Genomic DNA, 20053 nt, shown 5'->3' on the forward strand with positions numbered 1-20053 from the left:
CCCCTTTGGTTTATAGCCTCATCTTTCTCCAGTGGAGCCGCTGGTGGTTTTGAACGGCTGACGTAGCTCAGGTCATAGACCGGTAGGCCACCAGGGCTCCTCAATTTGAGAAAGAAGGACTAAATTAATTCTTGGTGGCAGGTATAAAAGTCCTTCTGGATTTCTACCTGTGGAAAACGCCAGACTTCCGGGACTTCTGTGTGGGAGGCATGGGAGTGGGTGAAGAGAAGGTGGAGGGGGAAGGGTGTCTTTCTGACTGGTACAATTGTCCTAAGTCTAGACTTCAGATGAATTGCCCTGTTTCACACCTCATTTCTCACACTTGCCCTCCACTCTTCATGCTGACAGGGCCCGACGCCGCCCAGGGGTAGAGAGAGTCAGCTCTCACTCTTGCTCCAGAGACCCTTATCAGTATGTGGATTTGTCTTCCGGTGCCGGTTTTCTGCCTTCCTGTCCTGGAACTCTACGATGCCTGTGGTTCCTCCTCTCTGACTTGTTCGCACTGTAGGATTGACGACCGTTAGTCATCCTTCTCCTTTATTGCCACGCAGTCTTGGAAGAACAGGACATACTGCATGTGGGCAGGTCACCATTTTGAACCTCTTAGGCCCTTCAGCTATTTTGGAATCCTGCTCCCCTCCCCACCAAGCCTCTGTTCCTTTCTACGACCACCCAACAAGCATGTAACCCAAGAGAAAGTCCTAAGACAAGCAGCCAGCATTTTCACCAAAGCTGCCCTCGTGAGATGCATTGCATCGCCTTACCCAAGATCGGAATGTGGCTGCGAAGCGTTTGCCTTGGCGTCCAGCAGAAAGCGTTTCTGTGTGATGTTCCTTGTGTCGCTCACATGAAGCACAGGGTAGCTCATCTGTCTGGTCCAGGTGTCCATGACTTCTTTCACAGGTAAGCCACTTGCCTAATGTTTTAAAAACACGAGCACGAGCATATTAAAAAGGAAACCCAAAGGCCATAATGACCAGCCCAAAAGAAGTGCTTGGTGGGAAAGACGAACATACAAAGGCATACTCTTCTTGCTTACCTCTTCCAGAGCGTCCCAAAAATCTGATGTCTTTGCATTCTGGAATTTGTATTTTTTCAAATAAATCTGTGTGAATGATAGAAAACTATTTTAAAAGTCAATGTTTGCTTTTCTCACATCTCTATAACATAGGCAGGAATCATACTCGTATTTCACCCTAATGGAGAATCATAGCTGGCCTACCTAAAATGAAATGCGCTATACCCTGTCTATAGAACACTTTGTGCACTACAAAAACACAGCACAAGCAATACTTTCTTTGTAAAGCAGAATGGAGAATTTTTGCTGACCCATATGAGGTGTTCGTTCTTTTTGTGAACGTTAAAAACAGAGTACAAGGAGTCTTTCATTTGTAAAGCAGAATGGATATCTTATGCTGACCAATGTGATATGTTGGTTGTTTTTTTTTTTTTTGGGGGGGGGGCTGTTATTTAATGGAGTTGTGGCCAGAGGAAGGAACAAGGGCGACTCTTTGGGGACAGGTGCTGTAAGTTACTTAAGCAGAGATGCATGCTCAGTAAGCGTCCACTGCCCGTAAGGAGATCATCAACAACCACCAGCGGCTGCTGAGTGGATTCTGACTTGGGGAGATTCCACCTGGAGAGAGTACAATGGCTCTGCAGGGCTTGTTTAGCAAGAGATCACGAGATCGTTCTTCCGGGTGACTTCTTGATGGGGTCGAATTACTAACCTTTCTGTTAGTAGTAGAGTTCTTAACTATTTGTGCCCCTCATTTTGACTACTACCAGAGATCCAAAATTCTTCATCTTGACGTGGTGGCGTGAAAAAGCTGCATCCTCTACCTTCATTTATACCGGTGCTTTCTCATCTCGGACACTAGGTGGCGCCATCACACCAAACAAAACAACCAAACTCACTGCCATCAAGTTGAGTGTGACTCAGCGACTCTCTAGGACAGAGTAGAAGGGTCCCTGCAGATTTCCCGAGACACCAAGCAAAAAAACTCAAACTCACTGCCACCGAGTCCATTTCAACGCATAGTGATCCTATGTCAGAGTACAGCTACCCGCCTGGGTTTGCGAGACTGTACTTCTTTAAGGGAGTGGAACGCCTCCACTTTCTCCCACGGAGTGGCTGGTGGTTTCAAACTGCCGACCTTGTGGTTAGGTGCCCAACACATAACCACTAAGACACTAAGGCTGTCTCATCTTTCTCCCACGGAAAGAGCGACTCTACGTTGCTTTAATGTTCAGTAGCTTCAGGGCCTAAGTCACAGTTTTCTGGGGGAAACAGTATACGCAGAACTGTTGCAAGAACCCTGCAAGAGAGCTGAGGGAAGTTTGGAAAGCTCTGCGTATATTTGTTCTTTTTCATTAATCCACTACTCAACGCTACCACTAGAGGGCAGGCAAAGGAAGGCAGAATGAAAGGATGTGGACTTTGCCAATGACAGATATTCATTGCAGTTTGCAAGAAATCATTCGTTCTGTCTTAATAAACTCTTTGAGTACGGCAAATGGTAACAATGACAACCAAAGCTCTCTGTTGACAGAAACTTCTACTGAACAGTATCTTCTTAAGGTAGACGTTCAAAGTGATTTAGGAGCATTTATTTGTACACTCACAATGGTTTGAACTTACACACATGCACTGCTGGAATTAGGGTGGGGACTTTAAATATTAATTTAATCCAACTGCCATCTTTTGGGGGTGAAGGAAAGCAATGCCTAGAGAGATGAAGAGACTTTCCTGAGATTACTATGAAAATTGTGAGTCCTGAACCACCATGTCTCGTGTGCCTGCTTTTCAACCGTGCTCCTTGCTGTTGTTCTAGTTGCAGTAGCTTACCTTGTCGTAACCATTGGCTTAGAATAGAAATGTAAATAAATAGTGTATCAACCAATTGCCATTGAGTTGATTCCAATTCCTGGTCACTTCCTTTGGGTCTGAGTTGAACAGTGCATCCCGGGGGTCTTCACCGGCCGCCTCTTTGGAAAGCGAATGGCAGGACCTTCTCTGAGGTGACTGTCAAAACAGCCACACGCACTGCCATCAAGTCTACTTAGACTCATCGTGAGTCAGGCAGCGCCAATGGCCCTGAGTGGCTTCAGAGACGACTTCCAAAGGAGTAGACAACCTTATCGCGCTCCTGCAGACAGCAACTGGTGGTTTTGAACTGCTGACCTTGTGGTTGGCAGCCCAGCGTGTGATTCACTACACCACTAGAGCTCCCTCCCTCATTGTCATGGAGTTGATGATGACTCATAGCGATCTTTTGGGACAGGGGATTCTGAAAACGTCTTTCTGGGACCTGAGAGCCCCATCTAGTTTATTGAGTGTGGCTTATATTGGTTATAGGAGTTGTGGGGGTGTAATGGGTTATGCATTGGGCTAATAAGCATGAGGTTAGCAGTTCAAAACCACGACCTGCTTCATGGGAGAAAGGTGGTGTTTCCACTGCCATGATGAATTACAGTCTCAGAAACCCCCAGGGACAGTTAGACCCTGTCCTAAAATGTTGCCATGCATTGGAATTGATTCAGTGGTAGGGAATTTCATTGAGCTTTTATTCACTTATTCAAGGAGGCCTGGAGGTGTATGTGGGACATCATAAAGTGGGTTGCTATCCACAAGGTCAACAGTTCGAACTCACCAACTGCTCCTCAGGAGAAAGATGAGGCTTTCTGCTCCTGTAAAAATTTACAGCATCCGAAACCCACAGGGGCAGTTCTACTCTGTTCTATAGGGTTACTATGAGTTAGAATTGATCCATTGGGTGGCAGTGAGATGTTTTTTTTCTTCCCCAGTTTAATTTAATTAGGAATCCCTGGCAGCTGCTCTGTGGAAGGTGAGGCTCTCTGCTGCCCTGAAGCTTTACAGTCTCACAAACCCTATGGAAGGTTACTCTGATTTGGAATCTTCTTGATGGCAGTGAGTGCACTTGGCCATTTTAGGAAGGTTCTGGGCCAGAACTGAGGAAGAGGTGCATTGGAAGACAGGGCTGGGGATGTACTTGGGGGTGGGGTGGGGGGCGGGGCAGAAACAAAACCCAAAACCAGCCATAGAAGGCCATGGGGCACACCATTGTACTCTGACACAGAAAGGGTTTTGGGGTTGAAACCCACTTTACGTAATACGTCATACCTGACATCCTTTCTGGAATTTCTCTGGTGTTATCCAGTCTTCCAGCATTCGTAGAATGGAAGCTCCCTGAGATGGCAAACAACGAAGAATTAAACTAATGAGCGGCAGCCTCAGTCATCGCGGTGGCGGCTCGCACCCAGGCTCTTATTTGTTAGGCCATTTCCCTGCGTGAGTGAGCCTGCTACATGCCAGGGTGTGGGTCACGCTGTGATCCTAGGAAAGAGAAGGCCACCTTCGGGCGCCCTGCTGCGGGCCGCTCTGCCTCTCCGAGTCCTCCCAGAGGGTGAGAAATGGGGAGCCCGGGGCACAGCGGTGAAGCAGACGGAAGGTCTGCCCATGAAAAGGTTAGAGGGTGCGACCCACCGGCCTCTCTGGGGAACAAAGAGGTGGCAGGTTCCCGTGGCCATCCCTTGGATCCGCCTCTCAGCCACCCTGCGGGAAAGCGGAGAAGAGCCCCGCTGGGTTTCCCGGCGGTCAATCTTTATGGAAGCCCCTTACCACTCCCCACCCCCTACCCCTGCAACCCCCACCTTCAGCCCCAGAGCACTAGTGGGCTCCTCGGGAGTTCACACCGCTGGGTGTTCAGTTAACAGCCAAGCAGAACCACCAAGGCTCCTCCCACAAAGAATTAAAATAACAACAAAACACATCTCACGACCAGCCTCATCTTTCTCCCAGGACGTGGCTGGTGGGTTCCCACTGCTGACTTGGGGGTTGGCAGCCCAGCGTGTCCCCCACGGCTCCCTCGGAGCTCCTCACAGCCGGGAAGCCCCGTGGGACAGTGGGGCTCTGTGCTCTGGGGTCACTGTCAGTTGGAATCCACTTGCGGGCAGCGGGTTCAAAGAGAAAGGCGATCCTTTTAGCGACTGGAGCTTCGGGTCGCCATTGTACTTCACCCAGTCAACCCGATTGGAGCTCTCCTAATGAAAGAGAACGTCCGGAGCACGTGGGGGCGGGGAGGGGTGTCCTAACGTAGTGTGATAAATAAGGGACAGTTCTTCCAGGATAGCAGCTGCCTGACTCTATGTATGGAAAAGACAACGACTCCAGGCAACAGAGGGGAGTGGAGCAGGGAGCCAAGAAATGACCTGCTCAAACGCTGACCTCTGGATAGACACCATTTAGGCACAAAATATCCTGCAGGGTGAAGCCTCATTAGCTTTTCCTCCGTCTGTAGAATTTTATAAACACTCCGCTCCCTACTTTCCTTTCGGCGTTGTAGGATTAGTACTAAAATGTACAAGTTATAAAACTTTAAATCAACTTTCAAGTAAATGACGCTCCCCATAAGATACTTTTCTAGTGTTTGCCGTAATGGATTATGTATCACAAGTTGTGTTTGCACCTAGAAGAAGGTTACACACTTGGAGCATTTATGTTTGACCTAATAGCTTCAACCCACGGGCATACGCAGTGTTCAGGGAGAAATGGGTTCGATGACTGCAAGTTAGCGTCTAAGGGCTCTAAGGGCCACGGGACAGGAAGCAGCTCAGCACAGGGCTATATTCTCCGCACCTTGCTGTAGGATATTCCGTCAAACACAGATGTGATTTCGGCCGGGGTGGACACCGTGACGACAATGGGGTGGGAGGACATCAGGGAATCATCCTCTTGCACCGGTAGCACGTCTTCCAGTAACATCTGGTCACGCTGACAGAGCAGAAGGAAACAGACAGATGGCATTGTCTGGACACTAACTTAGACTTTAAAATAGCATCTCGGTAATAAAAGCAGGGGGGGGGGGGGAGTAAGCATAAACCAATCTTCCAGTCATTTGAAAAAAAGCCTAAAACATTCATTTCCCAAACAAATCATATTTTGTGCTGTTCTAATCTATATTTATGGATTTCATCCCCCTAGTCTGTGTGCAGTGCCTCTACCCGTTCTCTCTAAATGACTGGCCCAGAACACGCAAAACCCCGCACCAATCTCGTTGCCTGCAGTTGTGGTTAGGTGCCAGTCAGTAGGTCTGGAACCACAGTGACGCATGCACACAACAGAAGGAAATCCTCTCTGGTGCTGAACCGCCCTCACAGTTGTTACGTTATGCCCACTGATGCAAGCCTCAGCGGGTTTAGTGTCTGCCATTTCTGTGTCACTTTGGGGTACCGTCAAACTGTTTAAACACCGCTTTCTGTATCTGTAGAGTGGGAGGATGAGAGCGTCTTAGAGGTTCTTCTGAGAATTAGCGAGGAAGGGCGATGCCCAATCTTCGTTTTCGCTTCAACTTGTCATTGGAATTTGGAAAGACCGTAGTGAATGGATTCATGGGAAAAAACATTAGTTAATGTTTGAGACCTATTGTTTGGTTTCTCCTTTCAGCCCCAGGTTTTTTCCGCACAATGAAGCAGTTACTAAGTGTCACACCATTTCAGACTTGTTAGGTTCCAAGCTCCGTTTTTGGGTCTCTAGCCGGTGAGACCAATGAGACCCCTTGCTTGCTTAGTAGGGATGCTGGTGGCACCCCCCAGGTTTGAGCTGTGAAGGGGCTCAGTGAGGTGTGCATCCAGAGCATTCGTCTGCATGCCCGTCACACAGTGAAAAACCAACACCTTAGCCGTTGTTATTATTTGGACCCTTAAACAACTACATCTAGAAATCTAGCTCTCTTCAGTCACAACCACTAGAAATACACACCGAACGTTATTGGTCCTGCTTGATTAAAAATATTTCCCATAGAGATACTTTATGTTCAGTTTGTTTACTTGCTGGCCTGCTAATCGTGACATCAGCAGTTCAAACCCACCAGCTCCTCAGCTGGAGCAAACGGAGGACAGAGATACGTCTGCGAAAACTACATGGGGGCAGTGCTCCCTAGTCCTCCAGGGCTGCTCTGCATCAGAAAGGACACAAGGCAGGGAATTTGGCTTTGCTTTCAGTGGCTGCCCATCAAGATCCTCTTGACTTGGCATCTGTAGTTTTGGGTCCATAGAAAGAACCCTGCTCTGGGTTACTGAACATTGACTTTGGTCCTGGTGTTATTGTGTCTGTGTGACATTGGGATAGCTCTGTTACCTCTCTGGTCTTCAGGTTTTTAAATTTTTATTTTACCCCGTGACAGGAACTATTGATGCCATGGTGGTACTTATCAAATGCTCTTCAAACTTCTTAAGGGCAAAACTTGTGTCTTATTCATTGTGGGGTCCTCTCTAGCGTTTGATGACTGTGGTAATTACATAGTCTGGTGTCAGTTTGAGAGTGAAGGGGTGGAGTTTAGCCAGCCAATTAGGTCGCAGCTTGATGACTTCATTTGGAGGTGCTTAGGAGATAAATAGCTTGCTGGAGGCCGGACACACACTCACTCCCTGCAAGACATTCCTGCAGACAAGACACATGGAGCTGTGCTAGAACCCTGGAAGTGAGACCCCTACCAGCACTGAGATGCTTATACCACCACTGGATCCACAAGACTTTCCACCCAATGGTCTGTGATCTTCCTGCATTTGGCATTATTGCATGGCTGCGTGAGCCTAAAGAGGAATTGATGGACTAATATTGGACATATGGGCTAAAATTGTACTTATGGATTTGATCTGAACTGGGCTAGGATGTTTTCTCAATATTCCAATTGCTCTTGAATATAAAGCTCTTTCTTATACACATATGAGTCTCTCTGGATTTGTTTCTCTAGTTTATCCAGACTAACAATGACTCACTGACTTAAAGACCAAATAAGTGAATGAATGTGTGAGACCATGTAATGAAAGCATCCTTGAAGAATGGTGTCAAATTATTCCGGAAGATTATCAGGTTTTTTAATGCTGAAATTGGATATCAGACAGTACTAATTATGATTTATGAATCAATAGCCAGACCATTTTGCTCTAAGAAGGACATTAGGCTACTTTAAAGGATAGAGAAGAAAGGGCAAGAGAAATTCTTACTGACAATTCTTCCATATATTCTGAAGTCAGAAAATGCCTGTGTTCTTCCATTGGGGGAGACTGTGAACGCTAGGGAAATGGGTCTGCCACAGGGAGGTGGGGGTGCCACCAGCACCGAGAGGGTAGGGGTTGGTAGTTGGTGTTGGTAGTTACTCTTGCGTTAATTCTGACTCATAGCAACCAAAGCAACTGGACAAGACACCGCCTGGTCCTCACAATTAGAGGCTAGGGATAATGCCGAACAACCTACACCACACAGGATAGCCTCCCACCACAATTAGCTGACCAAAATGTCAGTCCTGTCCTAAAAGAGGATATTTCAGGAAGTGGTTATTGCCCAATAGCTTTTTTTCACCTTTTAAAATAAGCGATGGAAGCCTATAGCTTCACCCAAAGGAAACGTGAGGCCAGACGTTGTGCTTTTATTCTGTCCCAGTAGAGGGCAGTAGTCGACCTAATACATAACCTCCAGTTCCCCACCTGCACCCACCTCCAGTCATACACACCAACCAATAAAAATAATTGTATGACCCAAATATAAATAGCAAAAGACCTAGATTTTCTAGGGGAAAAAGCCCAACAATATCTGTAGAGTTTTATAGGAGCTGGAGGATTTCAGTTCCAGGTCTCTCACGGGTATGGGGCATACTAATATCATTGTCTGAGGACTCTAGAAGAGTTAATGGGGCAATTCCATTATGTTTTAATCCCATTTTCTCCCCATGAACCCTTTGAAGTCCCTTCCTCATGCTCTTGTCTTGGATGTTTTTAAGTATATGCGGCAGAGAACAGTGCTCTTATTTTATCGAGAAGGAACCTTACCAAGGCAGTTATAGAACTTGCTCTCAGCCAGGGTACCTGTCACATATCTAAGAAACCATGTGATTTCTGCCAGTCATGATGCGTTTGAGCTGGATTTTGTTTTTAAGAAGGTTAGATCGGTAGAAAGAATCATGTGCTTGGTGACAAGAAATTCAACTGTAATCCTTGTTACCAAGTATCTGTGTGACACCGGGCAAGTTCTCTCCCTGGTTCTCAGATTTCTTCTTGACCTGTGCAATCACGTTCTTATTCTAGGAGGTAGCCCTGTGATACTTATCGCAGTCTCTCCCACTGTCTCATGCGTTCTCTAATCCCTCCTCTGGCCAAACCCCAATTTGGGAACACTTTAAGTGCAGGAACTGTGCTAAGCTTATAAGTTTTTCTTTCTCCCTACACCACACAACACCAACTGTGTAAGGTAAGTCAGTTACAAAGTGAGGCTTGGAGTGTTTTCAAAGGGTTAATACATATTTTCCTGGACACAGAGTTGGCATTTTCAAAGGGAGCTACTCTCTCCCACCCACCCCTTGCCTTTCCACATGTTCTTGAGTGATGACATCAACATATCCCTAGATTGTCGCAGTCTGTTGCCCCTGGGCCTGCGCGTGGGCTGTGCATGAGGTACAGTTCCGTGGGAGTCAGTTGGCCCCACCCATGCTCACAGTGGAATTCCCAAGTCCCTAGCCCTGGGTCACCATGACCCAGGAGACCACGGTCAGAGTCCAGAGGCACTAAAGCCGAACAGCATGAGAGAAGCAGAGATCCCAGCGCCTGGGTGACCCGAACTCACCATCTGCCAGTCGGGTTCTGCCTGGTTTACCCCCAGGTACTCGAAGAAGGAAGCAAACCCTTCATTTAGCCACAAGTCTTCCCACCAGTCCATGGTCACAACATTGCCAAACCACTGAAATGATAAGCAAACAAAAACAAACAAACAGAATGACAGTTACATTCTTAATGTTTTAAATAGAAAGCCCCAGAGCCCTTTGAGACGCGCTGTGCCCCGGAAGTGTCAGGGATCGACCTGGCAGTTATTCCCTGCTTGCTTTCTCTTTATCTGAGCACCCGAACGTCTCCTTCACCTTTTTAAGGAATTGCTGGGAATATGTCAACTTGCACGGCGCTCTCCTGCGATTTCGTTGGTGGCAAAACCATGTGTTTCAGAAGGTATGTCTGGTGTGGGTAGCACCACGCAGGGTTCTCACCGGGCGCTTTCTACGTGGGCAGTGTTTATCGGCTCTGCCGTGATTAAATGATCCCTGTGTCTTCAGTCCCCTTTAAAGCAAATGGATACGATGCCCAGGCTCCCATACCTGGTGCACGAGTTCGTGGGCGATCACACTGGCCACCCTCTGCTGGTTGGACGAGGCCGATTCGTTGGGGTCGTAGAGCAAGTTGGTTTCTCGGTAAGTGATGAGCCCCCAGTTCTCCATGGCCCCGGTGCCGAAATCCGGGATCGCAATTTTATCTGTGGGACAAGCAAGACTCTGTGAGAAGGACGTCTTCCCACTTGCTTCCTAACCTTCCTAACTACATGGAGGTCTTTGGGTGAATGCTTTTAAGGGGCGAAAAAGAATTTCTCAGAGGGAAAAATGGCCATCTCTTTGTTCATACCCTTTGGCCCTGAATATGCAAGGAGTTTTTCTGTTGCTTCCAGGTACCAGTGTGTGTGTCCCCTCCGCCCCAAGCCCCCACCAAGAAGGACCGGGATGGCAGTCCTCATCCCAAGGCCACCTCTCTATGCTTCAGTTTTGATAAGCATCCTCCCCTCCCCCATGCTTTCCCTTAGGTAACAAGGAGCCTTTGTTTTGGGGGATAACCTATGAAGAATGAGAGAGCCAATCTTAGAGGAGGATTTGGAAGCTGATGAGTATACAGAAGTAGATCTCTAGCCCAGGAGATGGAAGATTAGATAATATAAAAACCTACCTTCCCCCAAGAGAGCTGTCTCATTGAAGGTCAACGTGATCCCCCCACCCCCAATCCAATAGTTTACCACCCACCTGTCAGACAACAACCCTGTGCCCGTCAGTGCCAGTGCACAGCGACCCCACTGGGCAGGTGGAACTGCCCCATCCATAACCCACTATGCCCTCAGGGCTCCCTTATGACCCAATGACCTGTATTAAATAAGAAACATGAAATTGACTATATTCTTTCTAACTTCCCTTCCAGACCTAAACAGTTAAGTTCTATAAGGACCTCCACCTCCTCTTCCTTATGTTGCCAGTCGTCATACCAGCCATGCTGGTTGACAGGATAAGACTGTGGGGATCGGGTCCATGTTAAATTCTGTGACTCGAATGACTAGCCGACATCATATAATTTCCCCAGGGAAGGAACTCTTGTCCAAATGTGATTTTTAAATGACATTGATCAATGATTTGCATGGAAATCCACTGAGCTTTCATTGGCCACATAAGAACAAGCCTCTTCTTTCTGGTTCCAGAGTGTTTCCTAAAGCATTTTTCAAAAACGTAAAAAGTGGCGCTATCTTCAGTAGAGGTCAGGGTTGCAGCAGGATTTTCCTTCTCATGTCACTTTTATTTTTGGATTTGTTTATTTTGTTCAGAGATTCTCTCTTCAATGGTGGGCAGACATGTTTACCGCACATAATACTTAACCCAAAGACACGCTTTATACCTCAACTCTTTGGTGACTACTGTCATTATCATTAATTATTTCCAGTGCATGGACAGCTTAGCGTCTCAGAAGGGCCAGTGCTATTTCTGGGGAAACTGGAAGATGGAGTCCACTCCGACAAGCTTGAAAATGTGTCTCAAAGAGTGTGGAGAGCAGGGCCTGGGAGCTAGAGAGAAAATAAGAAAATGCAGGCAGGGAGGAGGAGGAGAGCACAGCAAACGTGTGAAGCCCCGTCCCAAGCTACACTGGCTGGTTCAAGTAAGAGATTGCACTTGCTCTTTTGGCTCCGTCACTATCAAGCTCTGCAGTTTGTGCTCGTACTTTCCCCTTTCTTGAGACATAGAGGGCTGTTCATTGGTCTGCTAAGAACAGGGTACAGATGTTATTCTCGGAGGAATCCAGAAACAAGGCTGGAACTTCTAGCAGTTGGGAATGATCATTGAATAAGGATGTTATCATTAGAGGGAGTGAGTTAACTGAGGAGGAAACAATGACATTATTAAGAATAAGAAAATAAAACATGAATTCTCACCCAATTTAGGAAGAACATACTCCATATCAAAGTATTCTTCAAAATAATCAAACACAGTTTTAGTTATGTTTGAAGCATATATTGCTGTGTGCTTTTGTTCTGGCTGGACATAAATAGTGAGCTATGAAAAAAAAACACCAATTGTCAGTGGAATGTATTTTGTATTGGATAACACAAAAACAAAGATATATGAATGGTGGAAGGAGGGTGGATTTTGGAGTCAGATAAACATAATTTGAGTTCTAATTCTGCCTTAGACTAGTCGCTTTACATCTCTGAAACTCAGATGAAAAAGGACAATAATATTGCATCCCTCGCTGACTTATATTAATAACTAGACATAAGATATCATAGCTGATACAGTTGCCTAGACATTTGGAGATGATACAGTTTTCTATGGAAGAGGTATATGATCTTCTGAATGGCTGTCTTTTTATCGATTTGAGAATAACACATCCATTCACTCATTTTCCCATCTTTCTGGATGTCCATCCATCAACTGATCTATAGCTCTAAGTAATTTGTCTTTGGGGAAATGAAATCATATGATGTTTCTCCTCTAAAGAATACTTGAATACATACTTTCCATTTGTGCTATTTTATTCAGTTACTCAAATTATCCTTTTGGTATCTTAACTATTTCTTCCCATAGCCTAAACTATAAGGATCCAAACTTTCCCTGGGAGGGAAGCATCTTGGGGAGTGATATCAATTGGCTAAGTGTCCCAGAAAAGTAATTTATGAACCAAACCAAATATAGAAATTTTTGTTTCAAACCTCCTAAAAATAGCATTATGCAAGTAGACATGGACTCTGGATTTTAGGATGTAATTAGGCACAGATATGGCCATCAGTGTATAATTACTTCTGAGAATGTGAATGAGGAAAAGATGTGAGCTATCTAAATAAAACAAAACCAAACCAAAGACCCTAAGCAAACATAAGATGCCCTTGTATAAGTATAAGACCATTTCTTTAATCAGTCCAGATGACTCAAGATTAAAAAAAAAGCCACAATGCTAATTTTAGCGCACATCATGGGCTACCTTTTCTTAGATGTGAAGAGTAGTATGAGGGTCCAATAATGCAAAGGATAAGTCTTGATACCGACCCAGACCCACTGCCACAGCGTTGCTTTTGACTCACAGCACTTGGATACACTGTTTCTGAAATGGTACCTCTTTCAGGGAACAGACAGTCTCATTTTTCTCCCATAGGGCACTTGGTAGGTTTGAACAACTGACCTTGAGGTTTGCAACCCAATGAATAACAAGCTCTGGACCAACTGTTCTCACATCCACTGGGTGAGACATGCTTTTAAAATTTGCATAAACATGTCCTCACCTTCATCTCTGAAGACAACACATTCGCTCAATTATTACCCTTGTATTTTTAAAGTATTTTTATTTTTCTCCTGTCAGAAGTGGTGATACAATTCTTTACTGCCTGCCTATGTTATTTGTGAACTTACTCAACTTCTTGCCACTGAGTTGATGCTGACTCATGGGGACCCTGTAGGACAGAGTAGAACTGTCCCCAGGCATTTCCGAGACTATAACTCCTGACGGGATTGGGAAGTCTCATCTTTCTCTCTCAGAACAGTTGACCTTGTGGATAGCAGCCAAATGTGTAACCACTATGCCACCAGGGTCCGTTGTTTGTGAGAAGTGGCGTGAAATTCCCCAAGATTAAATGAATCTGAAGATTCAATGGGTGGTCATCAGTAAATGAAAAGAAGTGGTCACATTTAAAATAAAACCATCATATTTATATAGGATGCCTATGCTTTAAACTGAAAATTTCAGAATCCTTCATCTGTGAGCTAACTATAGTGTGTCAAGGCTCATTCAGATTTTCTACCACGTCTGGTCTCTACCATTATGTACTACACTGGGCAATTTTGCTGAAAGGCGCCCTTAACATTGTTAAAAAACAAAGGTTTTCATGTTTTACTTTGTTATTGTTGTTAGTTTAAAATATATATATATTTCTGTGTATGAAATCCAGGACAGGTAAATCTATAGAGAAAGTAACTTGATTAATGGTTCCTAGGGGGTGTGTCATGGGTGGGTGAGTGGGTGGGGGAAATGGGGAGCTAACAAGGATGAGTATAAGAATGAAGGAAATGTTCTCAACTTGAGAGATTGTACCACTCTTCTAGATGTGATTGAACTATTGAATTGTATGATTTGTGGATCACGTGCCAATAAAACTGTTAAGAAATCAGTCACACAAAACAAAAGCTGTTCTTTTGCTGACTTTGTCCGCTGACCAAAGCCATAGTCTCTTCAACAATCTCATCTGCTTGTGAACCCTGGACAACGGAGAAGGAAGAAACAAAAAGCGCCGATGCCTGGACACTGTCGTGCTGTCAAATGAACTCTGTCCACCAGGGACTGTCTGAAGAAGAAACAACTCCGTTTTAGAAGAAATATGGCTACCATGCTGCTTGGAAGGCAGGATGGTGAGACTTTGCCGCTGTTACTTTGGGCATGTCATCAGAAAATGACAATTAGGTTCGGTGCAGTAGAGAGTTTGCAAATCGAAAGAAACCCCCAAGGGGACAACACAATGGCCTCCGCCCTGAAGGGAAGCACACCAATGATCCCGGGGCGGTGTGGGTTCGGACCAGGGTTCCTTCTGCTTGCTCTCCCTTTGTCATGAGTGGGAGATGATGGGACAGCAACGCTCCACAGTGACCAACACCAACTCTATGAATACCCGTTATTAATAGTGCAATATTTTGTGTCACTGATGAAGCATTTTGTACACTTCTCCAGGCCCTTATCCACAATTATTAAATGTAGGAGCTCAGGAAAATAAAAATGTTGAAGGAAGGGTAAGGCACCCTAATTTTGCAATATTATCTGACTGGAACAGATAAGAGGTTTTATATTGTGTCTGTTTTTTTCTCACTATAAACATGTTTCTGAAATATGTTAGTGTTTGATCCATGGTGCTGCCCCGATTCTGCTGAAGTGACTCTGTGAAAGGTTGTGTTAAGTAAACTGACCCCGAGTTGTTTGCTCCTTGCTAGCAAGCTGAGATCTGTTGGCCCAGAAAAGTCCACTGGCACCAAACTGAAATCTGTCCCTATCCCATTTTCTCCGAAATCACTTAGAAACACAGGTTGTTAGACAGGTAGCGGCCTCTTGCTTTACATACCCCACAAACTGCTAGCCCTAGATAAGAAAAAGCGTGGTGATAAGGACCCTTCATGTCATCTGTCTTTTGAACTCTCTGACCAAGTGGCCCCTCCACCTTGCTGAATGATGATGCACTGGGCTCCTGCCTTTCCACTGCTGATCACCCAGTAGAACTAGCACCATCTCATCTAAAGGGATTGGTCAGTCTCATCTGATCCTCTTCCAATAGACATCCGACTCATAGTGAGTGACTCCATACACAGAGAAGAGCAGACTCTAGTGTGTCCAAGGCTGTACATCTGTATAGGGGCAGATTATCCGCCTTTCTGTTGCAAAATTATTCGTGGGTTCTAACTGGCCACCTTTGGGATAGTAGCAGAGCGCTTTAACTATTGAGCCACTAGGCTTCATAAGGACCTCTGGTGGTGTGATGGTTACACACGTAGGGCTGCGATCCGAATGGTCAACTGTTCAAAATCATCAGCAGCTTGGTGGGAGAAAGACTGGGTTTTCTATTCCCTAAACAGTTACAGTCTCAGAAACCCACTGGGAGGGGGTGGGGAGGTGCTGACCCTCTGAGTCAGCACTGACTTGATGGCAGGGAGAGATTTCACAGGACCCTCCCAGGGCCCCGAAGACATAAAGTGAGATCTCCAGCATGCAGGGAAAACCCTGCAAAATATGCTTGTGACTCACAAGTGAGTCGTTTTATGTCCTATCCTCCCAGCTACATTTTCAAGCATCTCGGGCACACACGGTCATAGCATATTTGACTCCCATCAGAGTTTAGTGCGGTACCGTGGCTAAGCCCCAGGCCTTGAACTAAAAGATCAGCAGTTTGAACCAGCCCCCACACAGGAGAGAGGAGTGGCAGCTTGCTTCCATAAATATGTTATGGCCTTGGGGGTGGGGGGTGTCAGAGCAACAGAAAACTAGCTAAGAGGAGGTACCAAGAGGCGGAAATAAGGGCAAAGTGACAGTGGGGCAGAAGGAAGGTGAGAGGAAACAGAGGAAGAACCAAGGAAGCAAAGCAATAGCTAGAAGTATAAACATAACGTTGTACATATGTAAATATATCAATCCACAAAAACAGAGGTATTGGTCCATGTACATATATTTATATGGCAATACACCACTGAGCTAGGGGATGGACTTTGGGCCTCTGCTCATAACCCCCCTCCTCAATACAAGAACACTTTGTTCTAACCAATCAGCAGTCTGAGATGTTCACCCTCCAGACACAATCGCTGAAGACAAAATGGGTGCATGAACAAATGTGGTGAAGTGCCTGGCTACTAAAAGATAGAGCATCTGGGGTCTTAAAGGCTTGAAGTTACACAGCCACCATTCAGCAGTGAAGCAACAAGTCCAATGCAAGAAGCACGGTGCGATCATGAGGAGTCATAGGGACTGGGTAATAGGCATCACAGACACATACAAACAAAAACATTTTGTTGAGAAGGAGGGGACTGGAGCAGAGCTCCAAAGCCCCTCTGTCGACAGTGGAGCAATCTCCCCACAGAGGGGCCACAGGGAAGGGATGAGCCACCAGGGTGCAGCAAAGCATCCATGAAACACTATATTCCTCTGGTTCCTTGAGGCTTCCTCACCCCCCACTACCGTGACCCCAGTGTGGCTTCTCAATTCAGACTAGACCAGAACACGTACACAGGTAGAGAAAGGAATAGGAGCTCACGACACACAGAATCCGGGAACAGGAGTGGGAATAGTGATACCAGAAGTGTAGGGGGAAGAGGGGGAGAGGAAGGGAGAAAGGGGAACCAACCACAATGATGGACACATAACCATACACCCCTCTCCAGGGGGAAGAACAACCAAACATGGAGGAAGGGGGACAGTGGTGGGTGTAAGAAATGAAAATAATAGCAATGTTCAATTTACCGGGTGGTTATGGGGGTGGGAGGGGAGAAGAAGAGCTGATACCAAGGACTCAATAGAAAGTAAAAGTCTAGAAAAGAAGGAGGGCAACATCTGTACAAACGTGCCTGATGCAATTGATGTATGGATTGTAATAGGGTTGTACGAGCCCCCGATAAAATGATTAAAAACATGTTCTGGCCTTGAAACCCTATGGGACAGCTCCACTCTGTACTGCAGGTCACCGCGTCACAATCAGCTCGATGGCAGTGAGACTTCTTTCTTTGGGGGGTGGGGGTGGGGCCGAGGCAGGGAGAGACTGTTCATAGCAGAGACATGCTCAATGCAGGGTTGCCACAAACCTTCAATTTGGTAAAAGAAAAAAAGGATCTGCAAGGTGCAGTAAGGTGAAGCACAATAAAAGGAGCCTGCCTCTATTAGATGGCTATTTTAGAAACTTAAAATTATGTTTATAATCCACAAAACACATGACTACGTTATGAAATATAGTTGATAAAACTCTAATTCGCCGCCATCAAGTCAATTCTGATTTGATTCCATTGCAGTAAGCTTTTAAGAATCTATCTGCTGAAAAGCAAAGATGTTACTTTAAGGACCAAGGTGCGCCTGACCCAAGCCGCTGTTTCCTAAAGCCTCGGATGCACGGGAAAGGATTGAAAGTCTCACGGACTGCCAAGAGAGCAAGCAGGTCTGTCTTGGAACAAGTACCGCAAGCCTACTCCTTACTGGCGAGATTTTGTCTCGCATACTTTGGGCATCTTGTCAGGAGCAGCTAGGCCCTGCAGAAGGACACCAGGCTTGGTAAAGTGGAGGGGCAACGGAAATGAGGAAGGCCGTCAGCGAGATGGATTGACACAGAGGCTGCGTGGCCGGTCTCAGAGATAAGAACCAATGCGCGGGCGGAGCAGGGCTGGGCAGTGTTTCCAACAACAGCCGAAAGCAAGTTCCGGATTGGGCAATGGAAGGTGATTTGTCCCAATGGGAGGCTCAACTAGTGAATGGAGAAGATGCGTATCAGGGCAATGGTTTTCTCTGCTAGGGTGCTTGCAAGAACTGTGGGGAACAATTTTATACATAACTTAGGAGTTAGTTCATGTAATTAATATCCATAAAATCTTTCTACTTCTCTACTCTCGTAAAATCATCACCTTGGTGATTTTTGAATCAAAATCTTTTGCTTCAAAAACTTTTTTGGGGAAAAAGATTATTATTTTTTTCTTTTTCCCTTGTTTGTTTCTGGGGCAAAATCCACACATTCCATTTACTTAAAAACCCAATCATCTAAACCTCCTGAGAGCCTCAGGAATAGATATTTTTTCGCCAACACAATTGTAACAGAATTCCTACCATCCTTGGTAAGCCTCAAAGTTGGCTTATTGCTAAATTCTTCAACCTACTCTTTCCCTTTCCAGAGAACTGAATGAATGCATAATGCATCTCATCTTCAAAAAAAATTATACCCAGCTCTGTGTCTCCCAAAAAGCCTTCTGAACTTGGTGAACTCTTTTCCTTAACAAACTGGTCATTTGCTAAATTCATAATTTCTCTAATTTTTTCACAGGAGCAATAATAGTTTTTATGCATTATGACTGGGTCAGCTAAAAATATCTGCTGTGCTCTCATGGACACAGGTCGCGATTACATGTTTATTGACATAAGAGAACTCTTGGTGGGAAGACGAACACACTCAAGAGCACTGAAGCAGCGTATTGGAGATACTTGGATTGCACAATGTAATCTGATTTTGAATTCCGGGTGATTAGTGTACCACAGTAACACTGCCAGAGCTGAGCCGATAACAATGGCCTTTTGATTCATGAATTTCTTCCACTAAGAATGGTGTGTTCTGCAGCAGCAACCTAGCTCCATTTAATTTTTTTCCTGTATTTTTTTTAATCATTATATTGGGGGCTCATACAATTCTTATCACAGTCCACACATCCATCCATTGTGTCAAGCACATTTGTACATTTGTTGCCATCATCATCCTCAAAACATTTGCTTTCTGCTTAAGCCCTTATATTTTTTCCTGTTTTAACTGGACTACTGCAGATGTATTTAGGTTAAAATTTAACACCTTATCATTTGATCTCCCTTTTGACCCATTTAAAATTTGCTCTGGTTCTCAATGTTTTCTACTTTCTTTTTCATTGAGATTTTTGTTTACTTTGTTATTGTTGTTAAGTTTTTGTGTTTGTTTTTTTGTATCTGAAATCCAAGATAGGAAAATTATAGAAATAGTAACTGGATGAATGACTTCTTGTGGGTATGATGGTGGAGGGGGTGGGGCGAGGCATGGGAAGCTAATAACAAGGAGTACACGAAGGAAGGGAATGTTCCAAAACTGATTGTGGGAATGATGGTACACTTCTTGATATGATTGAACTATTGAATTACATGACATGTGGATTATATGCTAATAAAACAGGCTTAAAGATGTAATGGGATCAAGGTGATGCAGTAAACAGGTTTTCATGTACTCCATTCTGCTCTCAACACTGACAAATGATAGAAATTTAAATATAAACCGCCCAAGAGGGGCGATTTGTAAAAGAGCACACCAGACCACTCAAGCCAACTCACTGCCCTGGGGTGGATGCTGACGCATAGGCAGAACTGCTCCTGTCAGTTTCTGACACGGTCGCTCTTCACGGGAGTAGAAAGCCCCATCTTTCCCCTGCACACAGGGAGATGAGGGCTCCAAAAATATGCACATATCTCTTTGGGAATGAACAGAGATGCAGGGCATGGACACAGGAAATGGAACTTCAATTCTTGGAGGACGATGAAAAGAAGAGGTCAGACCCCGCGTGCTGCACCAGGAGGCCCGAGTCAAGCCAGGTTCGGGAACTCCCTGTTTAAGGCTGGATCATTCCTTTGCTCGTAGCTTTCTGCTCTGTTTTCTGCTGGCCAGGTCTCTTGAATTCTGCAGAATAGATTTACAAAAGGAGGTGTGTGTGTGTGTGTGTGTGTGTGTGTGTGT

General features: G+C 45.3%; 1 protein-coding gene across 1 annotated transcript in view; it reads right to left on the bottom strand.

The window, feature by feature from the left end:
• Window positions 1–20053, bottom strand: part of LOC101645938 (glutamyl aminopeptidase) — a 104330-nt gene that overhangs the window by 57028 nt on the left and 27249 nt on the right. Inside the window, exons 4-10 of the mRNA XM_004703463.2 lie at window positions 12026–12146; window positions 10164–10318; window positions 9641–9754; window positions 5660–5794; window positions 4145–4210; window positions 1040–1105; window positions 765–916 (exon numbers count right to left, since the gene is read on the bottom strand). Coding sequence (XP_004703520.1) covers window positions 765–916; window positions 1040–1105; window positions 4145–4210; window positions 5660–5794; window positions 9641–9754; window positions 10164–10318; window positions 12026–12146 — 809 coding nt within the window. The remainder of the gene's footprint in view (window positions 1–764; window positions 917–1039; window positions 1106–4144; window positions 4211–5659; window positions 5795–9640; window positions 9755–10163; window positions 10319–12025; window positions 12147–20053) is intronic.

The sequence above is a fragment of the Echinops telfairi genome, unplaced genomic scaffold (assembly GCF_000313985.2).
Source record: "Echinops telfairi isolate 266 unplaced genomic scaffold, ASM31398v2 ScPeMD7_7468;HRSCAF=8506_0, whole genome shotgun sequence".
Lineage (NCBI taxonomy): Eukaryota > Metazoa > Chordata > Mammalia > Afrosoricida > Tenrecidae > Echinops > Echinops telfairi.